The 9,991-nt window shown below is 35.5% G+C and overlaps 1 protein-coding gene across 1 annotated transcript in view; it reads right to left on the bottom strand.

Moving 5' to 3' along the window:
• The window catches only part of LOC115632970 (dendritic arbor reduction protein 1), a 47,434-nt gene extending 37,720 nt beyond the window's left edge, over positions 1-9,714 (bottom strand). Inside the window, exon 1 of the mRNA XM_030530271.1 lies at positions 9,652-9,714. Coding sequence (XP_030386131.1) covers positions 9,652-9,714 — 63 coding nt within the window. The remainder of the gene's footprint in view (positions 1-9,651) is intronic.
• Positions 9,715-9,991: the final 277 nt, after the last annotated feature.

Consider the following 9,991-nt stretch of genomic DNA (forward strand, 5'->3'; position numbering starts at 1 on the left):
TTATATGATATTCGGCAAATACATTATATTAAATTATATTCCAAGATTGGCAGTCATCTTTGCAGAAATCTATGGTTGAATTACAATAAATAAAGAAACTATTCATACGAGTATTGTGCAAAGTACTTTCAGTACTCTTTTTTTTTTAGATAACCAACCTATGTGAACAACATTTCTACTATTAATTTCTTCATTCTACCAGATGTAGCAGCCCTGTTACTCAATTCACCTGTGGCTCGCTTGATGAATTCACGTATGAGCGCCAATATTCCCCATCGTCTAGGAATTGGGGGTAAATAGAAGTTTCGGGATTGCGGTTCACCCGTTGTAGAACTAATATATGCGTAATGCATTTTAAAGGGTGTATAATAGTCGCCATTCGGAGAAAGCATTTTAGATAAATAATTTTTTCGTTTTTACGAAACCAAAATTGGTCATAAAAAGGAGTTTGCGAAATGCATACATAAAACTAATTGGTGGGGTATTAAAAAAAACAGTTTTAATTCAATTTTGCAACACAAATTTTTTTGTTATTTTAATGCTTTTTTGTATTTTGAGCTTTTATGTAGTTTTCATGACTTTATCAACAGCCCGTGATCATCACCACTGAGATTTGTGAGTTTCATTGTTTTTCTCACCTTCGCCTTAAGCCGTCACTGTGTGTATGGTTTTGTCTTTATTTTTATGGGCTTCAAAATATATATGTTTATATTTATTACGTGTGTATGTGTGTGTTTGTAGCTTAAGGTTCCTTGACAAGTTGTCAACACGCATAAATTTTTGTATATTATGAAAATTACAATGTCCACATCTGACACGATCGTCGATGGCCATCGAGGGTCGTCGAGGGTCGCGCCACCCGACACTCTGAAACTATTTTGGAGATTTCATGCAGATTTGGTTTCGTAATCAAATAATTGATCTTAATGCGGCATCAAATGAGATCTTGACAAGCGCCAAGCTTTTTTTGCCTTCTTAAGCGGGCCACCTAAGCATGTCTGTCAGTTGAAGCCGTTGTTTTTGTTTTCGCAGCTGCCGAGCTTTTGATCCAATCAAACTTGAAACGAATTGCGCTACAAATATAGCTACACTGCCATGCACTTGAATAGGGACAAGATTTTCTAGCATTTGTATTGTGTTTTTCTATTTTGGGGAAAGGGCTGCCTTCAAATGCTTTGGTGTTTCACTTAGAATGCAGCATCAGGGAACTGTACAAATTTACAGTTAGCTTTTAATGATTAACAGTTATGAATTATCACTGTTTTGCTTTTGGCTATGCTAAAAACACACAGTTTTTACCATGCACTTGAATAGGGACAAAGAAGATAACTTTAGTGTGTGTGCAACTATGAACACAGAAGGTTGTATTTTATTAAAATACATATATTTTGATTAAAAACAAACCAAAATGGGCCGTGATCAAACACTCACTTCTGAAGAAAAGGGCAAAATATTAGCATTTAGGGAGTGTGACATGAATATACGACAAATTGCCGAAAAAATTAACAAAAGCAAGTCTGTTGTTGGAAATTTTCTCAAAAACCCATTGATGTACGGGAAAAATATGAAAGGACGCACAAAAAAGGCACTTACATCTTCAGACGAACGACGCGTTCTTCGGGAAGCGTCAAGCTCACATTGCTCCGCATCTGCAATTCGCCTAAACTTGGGAATAAATGCAAGTGTTGATACAGTGAGACGTGTTATACGGAAAGCAAAACACCTTAAAAGATTAAGGCTAAAAAAAAACCCCTCTGGCAAAGCCACGTAAAGACATACGTCAGCTCTTTGCCCGAAATCATATGACATGGAATAAGGAGTGGCATCGAGTTGGTTTTTCTGATGAAAAACGATTCAATTTAGATGGACCTGATGGTTTTAACTTCTATTTCCATGATATACGTAAGGAGGAACACTACCTGGCTCGTCACCATAGCCGTGAAGGGGGTATTATGGTATGGGGCGCAATTTCATATTACGGGACAAGCGAGCTCAAATTTGTATCATCAAAGTTAAACGCTACTTCATACAAAAGCTTGCTTGAGGAGGCATTTCCTTACTTTGGCAACATTTTTGAGCCTATATCTTGGACTTTCCAGCATGATAATGCCCCGGTTTATACCGCACGTGTAGTCAAAAACTGGATAAGCAAGCAGAACGTGTCCTTATTGGAGTGGCCCTCTTACTCTCCTGATCTCAATGTAATTGAGAATGTATGGGGATGGCTTACACGTAAAGTGTACGCATCTGGAAGACAGTTTGCAGACGTCCAATCATTAACAGAAGCCATAGAAAGCGCCTGGAGCGAAATTTCATTAGACTATATAAAGTCCTTATATGATTCCCTTCCTCATCGAATCTACGAGGTTATTTCCAATAAAGGCGGTTACACACATTATTAATAAAGTCAATATTAATATAATAAAAAAAACTGTAAGCTCATTTTTTAATTAGTTTGCAACATATAGAATGTTAAAGTTTTTGTCCCTATTCAAGTGCATGACAAAAATGGTGTGTTTTTGGCATAGTCAAAAGCAAAACAGTGATAATTCATAACTGTTAATCATTAAAAGCTAACTGTAAATTTTGACAGTTCCCTCCTGCTGCATTCTAATTGAAACACCAAAGCATCTAAAGCCAGCCCTTTCCCCAAAATAGAAAAACACAATACAAATGCTAGAAAATCTTGTCCCTATTCAAGTGCATGGCAGTGTATATACATATGTGTATTTGTCTGCGGGCACATAAATACATACACACGTATGTATAACCATGCATGTATTGGCAAAACCTTAGCAATAGTCGAACTTTGGTTTTTGTTGATCTTAACAACTTTGCCTGAGCTTGGCACGTTCGTATATACATATATAGGAAAAAAGATTCTTGTGCCCGCTAAACTAGTTTTTGCAAAATTCAGCGAACTTCAAGCTTTAAAGCGCAGGGCGAGCGATCTATCAAAAATTAGGGATTTATCGCGCCAAGGTGTCAGACGCAGAAAAGATGGCTTGAAGAATGTGCGAGTATAGAATTCGGTAAATTTCTAAATGAAGAATTCTTTACTCTTTGACGAAAAGTTCAAATGTAGTTTCAAAATTGTTAGTATTGTAAGCCATTTTTTACGATTCTTCTGTAGTAGGTAAGCACCATTTACCTTAACATCTAAGTGCGATATTTAATACTTTGAAAAAAATAGTGTCTCATTGTATGAATTATAATGATTGAAAAATAGTAACTAGTTCAGTCAGAAGAAAAAGAAAACATTAAATTTCATTGCGCTTTCTTCATTCATAAGCTAACTTTTGAAAGGTTTTCTTTTAAGAGAGAATATATTTTGAACGATTTCTTAATGACCTACTTTCTGCATTAACAAAATTACAATTATAATCAATTAGTTCTTCGACAAGTGTTTAAGACTATTAATTTTATGGAACTCAATCTCTTCTGCAAAGCCTTACTGAAAATGTCGTCAAGACTTGAGTCTTACGCAATTATTATATATCTATCGTCAGCGAAATGCTTGCCATGCGAATCTCGTGCCTCAACGACAGGCCTTGACAATTATCTGGGAGCGTTCTGAATCTTTGAATCGTTGAAAGTTTATATGCACTAACACGTTTATCAGTAAAAGTTCACTTATCTCAGCAACTAGATAGAAATAATGTCGCAAAATCAATTTCCTAACCGATTGTGTACCTCCATGGCGCCAATGTTTGATGCTCTATAGTTCACTTTTATCTTTTATTGTCCATAGGAATGAAATTCATATAATTCGTCATTTCCTATCGCCCAATTCTAGGTAGTCGAAAATGTCTTATGCACAAAAATTGCTGACATTCATGGCCAATACATAGAAATAAAGAGGTAGAAGTTTGCGACTCACGTGCCATAAAATTGCGAACAAAAGCCTGAATAGATTGCCGAATCCGAAATGTCGTCTCAGGTAGTCTCTCTAAGATTGTTTCGTATCTGTGAGCACCTTTGAGCACCCAGTGAGTTGTGAGTGATTGATTTTCTGCAGCATAGTTGGACCTTAGCTCACACCGACGGACAGACTCCTCTATCACATCATGTGACCCCAAATCCATTGGCATATCAATCAAATCGATAGCTTTCGAGATTTTGGTTTCCTCTGGTGCCTTGTTTTTTTCTTTTTTTTCTTGTGCGCATTTTTGTGCCAGTTTTCGTTTTCATTTGCATGAATTGGCAAGAAAAATCGAAATCCGCTACGTCTGTGTCTGTGTTTGGTCAATAATATGATTTTTTGTTGCTGAATTATTGAGAAAATCGCAGGAGTTGCGATTTGCATAGAATTGAAGTGCGGAACTCCAGCTGTGCGATGCCAACGAGTTTTAATGAGATTTCTTCTCTTTATTTTTATTTTTGTTGGCTCCATTTGTGTTGCCTTACTCTACTTACTATTACTTAACTTTTATTGTTAACGTCTGTGTAATTGGCATTGCTTGAAACTAAACTCAATTTTTGACCCACTGCCCGGCGCGCTTGAACTCAATTTAGAAAACGAAAGTCAATTTTGTTTTGCCACAAAAAACAGCTCCACAAAAAAAAAAAGAAATAAGAAACAGTTTGTAGCTACATTTTATATAATTATCTTATCGGCTGTGATTTTTTTCTACGTTTTTTTTTCTGCCTTTTGTCTATGACGATACATTTTATGGCTTAGATGGATCGCAAGGCAATTGTACAAGCACTCGTACTCATACGAGTATATTGTATCTGATAGATACGCGTCGCTGCAATTCTCGTTAAATTTTGCGCTAGACTTTAAAGGCGGCCACCTTTGATGTTTTTGGCCGCGCCAGGCGAATGCAAATATGTTTTATTGAATGCCAAATAATGGTCGTATAAATGTTATACATGTTTAATGATCCATACGAGTATTATTCAGTTATCGATTGAGTTTTGACTTCAAATGCTGTGCCGTTTCATTTTCTTTCATTAACATTTGTTCTCCTTCCCAGACTGGCCAGCCACATTAGCATAAATCTGGTCTGCGCGTTGACAGCCACGCCCCTAACGATTTATTAATTCTTCCATCAACTCCAAATGGCTGCAACATGGCACATAAGTAATCAGATTACTATCTATTTGTATAAGCAACATTATATTCGCGGCAACAAGCCCATTAATCAGTGCACTCCAAGTGTCTCTGTCTGTATGCTCGATTGGGCCAATTGTTCATTGAAAGGTCGCCAGAATTGGGAAAAAGAAAGGCGGACTCGTATGTGCTAATTCTGTGAAGAAATCATAAACTAATCATAAAATGCGTTACTCGTTCTTTATAAATCATGCCGTGGGAATTACCACGACGAGCTGACAAATCAGGAAGAGCGGAAGAAGTGCCTCGCACACCCGCCAGCGAGCTCGTCTCCCATCCACCAGCCAGCCAAGAAATGTGCGTGCCCCTCTAGTACTAGGGACGGTTGAGGGACTCCGACACTCTGGGTGCTACAACGCTTTGTACTTTTGCGGCCGTGTGTAAATATTTGACAACACATGCCTAATTAGTGCAGCTATTGATGGTTGCTGTTGTTGTTGTTGTTGCTGTTGTTCAGTTCTTGGTGATGGCAACACTTGTCGAACACGTTCACAACGTGGGCCACAATGCCAGTACAGCAGTGCCCCACACACACAGAACAGAGATGGACACAGCTCGAGAGAGAGAGAGAGAGAGAGAGAGAGAGAGAGCGGCAGTGGAGCTGGAGGGAGGGAGCGACGTGGAGGCGGTTAGGCGTCAATAGCGTTTTTATGATGTTGTTTCCTGAGAATTGCCAAGCGCTCTTATCTATGCATTGAAATGTGAAATGTGGAAGTAAAGGTACGAAAACCCACTCAAGAGCTCTGCTAACACCAAGTTTATGGGAAGACTGGGACTGGGACTGAGACCGGGACTGGATTATTGTTATGGTTTTAGACGTGTCCGAGAATCAGCCAAAAGAGCTAACAGCGATTAATGATCAGAGCTATAGGCGAAAAGATTCAACCGATTTTCACACACTGAACAAAAATATTATCGATTTGAGAAAAGTAAAAGAGCTTTTTTTATGTTATTAATATTTTTCCTGTCTTTGATTAGAAAATCAAACTCAATTAGTATTTATTTCTCTACTTTCCCTATAAGTCTTCAATCTGAACCTTACCCAAAATTTTGCTCTAGTGACAAATTTATGGTGATTTAAATTTATCAAATATTTCTTGCACAAAAATTGTTCGAAAATGGGAAAACCAAATAAACTGATACTAGAAATTTAAATACAATTGCTTTGAATTTGGATTTGAAAGCACAAATTGTACATTTATTTTCAAATTCGTGTCATCTATTATTATTCTTCTTTTTTCTGTTGATTTATAAAAAAAAATATATTGAAATAACCATAAATGAAATTAAATAAAATTGTAGAAATTATTTATAAAATTTAAAATTAAAAATTATTCTCCGAATTTCTGTGGTTTAGGAAAATGTTAATTCTCTTGAAGGTTTTGATACTTTTAACTCGATGTAGATTAATACATTCGATGCAAACAATGAAAATTGTTTCAAATTTATTATCTCTTGAATGAAAATTAAATTATTTTGGGATTAACTCTACCTACTTGTTAGTAAAATTCAAAATAGAGCGCCATATATGAAGTCAAATTACAGCCAATTTTCAATTTCAATTAAATAATTATTATTTTTTAATTTAATGTAATCCCAAAATGAAGTAATTTTTGAAACAAATGCAGTTTAATTCGTACTTTGAACGCTTTCATATAGCAACACAACAGACACAGCTCTTCGAATAAAATGTAAATATTAAAAACAAAAGTTTTTCCCAGTTTCTTGCTATCATTAACAAAGTTAAGCAAAGCGATTAAATATCAAATAATATGGTACCTTAAATATAGGTTGTAATACTTTTGGTTTCAATGGCACTTGATTGATTAGAATTCCATGAATTTGAACAACCTTGCTCTGTAGTCCAGTGCCATATCGCACAACACAATTCCCATGCCCCACTTAGAGAGCATTTGACACCCACAATGCAACTTTCAAGACTGAGTCTTTGGTCGCACAAGGCATTTGATGCAAATGACGAAACCAACTGGGCCTGGAGCTGGGACGGATACTTGGAGTCACTTGACGCATTGGCAAAGTGTTGTGGGCAAATATTGAAGCAGAGCTTCGCAAGTAAACGCGAGTCAAACAACGAGCAAACAGACAAAGGACTGACAAGCGAACAAACAGACCAGACCAGACCAGACGGACATGCACAGGAACAGACGGACAAACATGCTGACAAACATTTACAAGAACACGACGCTACACTTTCTGGGGCCGACAAAAAGCCACCAAAGACGAAGAACGAAAACTGAAAACCGCGATCAGTCCATAGGCAAAGCAGTTCAAAGCATTCAAGCGCTTGCCGCTTGTTTAAGAACGGCTTAAAGAGCTGCAACAAATTTGCTTTTGCCTTGCAAGTGATAACAAGATTTACAAATCGATTGCAGGCATTTAATGCCGACGGCGCTTTAACAACATACATATCTATATCCATATGTATATAGTAAGTACTTCGAGCGTATGTGTACGAGTCTCTCCACGCGCACCTGAGCTCCAGCCCAAGGGCCAGCCAGAGCCAGAGCCAGAGCCAGTACCAGAGGTGTTAATCTGCGTCAAAATATTGCTGCGATCGGAAAAACTGCGGTCCCAACTCTGTCTGTTTGACTTGCGTCCGTTTATCATCACAAATTTGGCGGACCGCACGATAATCAAATTAATTTGTTTAATACTTCAGATTGCGATCGCGGCACTTTATTTATAAATTCACAACGAAATTGAAATTGTTGCCAGACCCCGAAGAGCACATGGATTCTCACCTGTTGGCCGGAGTTTTTATTGCTCGTAATGTTGATTTTGACTCGAAGTCTTGATTGCCGGAAGCTTTTGGGACTTTTGGGCAAAATTAAAATGCAATAACAAATTTCATTAGCACATTTGGCATAATTATGGAAACTAATTGTTTTTTTGAACAGTGCCGGATCGCCAAAATATTCCCCAAGCAGGAAAATCTTGATGAGACATTTAAAAATAAAATCGATTGACCGATTAGCAGACTTATCTTTTCAATCGCTTTATGATGAAAAGGTTAACAAGTTTCCCTCAGGTACTGTCGATGTCAAGAAGAGTAAGAACTAAAGAATTCAATATGTGCACCACGAAATATAAATGAATATTCTGTGCATGAAAGCGCTTGTTCTAGAATGGTCGAAAAAGTCCACACAGTCCTTATTAATCAGGCAATAGGGCAATCAATATCTAATTTTCATTTTAAATAGCACATCATTTCTTGTAACCTTTTTCAAAAACAGTCAAATTTCAACTGTTCCTAACGATGTTAATAATATTTATATTTATTTATATTTATATTTGAAAACAATATTATCGTATGTTACAATAACATGTTAGCAACACGATAAATAAATATTGGAATAGTCCCTGCTTTTGAAATATATAGTATAATTTCCAATAAAAATATCATCCTATTTAGTTTCATTGGTTGGAAGAAGTTTCAGTTTTTAGATATAGAATTCAGTTGACATTTCAATAGAGCATGAACTGATGGTCAAACAATGTTTTGTATTACAGATTTCGCCATTGAACTAACTAACCATCACAATGAATAGCTAACGGTAAGTATGGAAAAGTCATTCTAAATATTTATATGTGAAATCCAAACATATATAAACTATAGAAAATTCCTAGACGGTACTACACAAAATCTACTTATTAGATACTTAAACTTATTCCAGTGGGGAATCTAATTACTATTAAGAATTTATTTATTATTACTTTATTATAAAAAGGAAATATATACAACATAGAAAATTTAAAAAAGACAAAAACTGATAAATATGTATAGTCCCTCCTGCTAAAATAACAAATCTGCTAGGCCTATATCAAAATATTAACAAAATTGAAAATAAAATTTTTGCCTATTTTCGAAAAGAAATTATAGATATTTTACTGAATTAGTTTTCCTTCAAGTTTTAACTAACAAGTGAAACACAACTATATACGTGTATATCAGATCTAACATTAACTTTTAAACGATTTCATACAACATTTTCTATTCACTATTGATTACTAATTCAATTAAAAATTTTTTAGCACTTATTGCTTCATTTCAAACAAGAATTTACAAAACTGTCTTGTTCACTATTAAGAATTTATATTGTTTTACTTGATTACTAATTCTATTACCTTGTAAATATGAAATACATTCAAATTGCATTCAAAATAGTAAACAATCAAAAAGCAGAATGACTCAAGTCATATAAATATAGAATAGATTTTTTGTCATATTTTCATATTCATATATTTTGAGAAGCAATTGCAGACGAAACATTACGTTATTACTTCTTTTTTGCTTTTTAGTCAATTGCTTAGAATGCAGGCAAAACCTTCCGCACCACTTTAATTCCACTCATTAATTTACGCTTCTACAGATCTATTTACATAGAATTAAAGTAAAGCTCTGATATTCATAGGCTTAAGGGGAATCTTCTTTAAAGCCATAATTGCTTTGTTACACATCGAATAAAGTAGACAGTTGAACTATAAATAGGAGTACATATAGTCAGTCAGCTTACCTGCATCACCCAATAGTTGTTGTTGGCGGCAAATTGATCACCAATTATTATATCCGTATGCATTTAAGCAGAATTATTGCATAAAAAGAACTCAATAAGATTTCGAATGGCCGTGCGGCGCGCTGTTTGCCTAACTATTTAGCAACTCGATTTAAATATTTGCTGTTATAATAATACTATTATTTTATTTTTACTTTTTGCTTTTATTTTTTAAATATTTGTTTTATTGATAACTGCGTTTTGTTTCTTTGTCAGACGGCAGTAACAACAGGTTCAAGGCACAATCGATTCCATGTAATTGGATAAGAAAATATTTAAATTTTGAATTTGTTGTTGTTGT

Source organism: Scaptodrosophila lebanonensis, unplaced genomic scaffold (genome assembly GCF_003285725.1).
Source record: "Scaptodrosophila lebanonensis strain 11010-0011.00,11010-0021.00 unplaced genomic scaffold, SlebRS2 tig00001415-arrow-pilon, whole genome shotgun sequence".
In the NCBI taxonomy this organism is placed as follows: domain Eukaryota; kingdom Metazoa; phylum Arthropoda; class Insecta; order Diptera; family Drosophilidae; genus Scaptodrosophila; species Scaptodrosophila lebanonensis.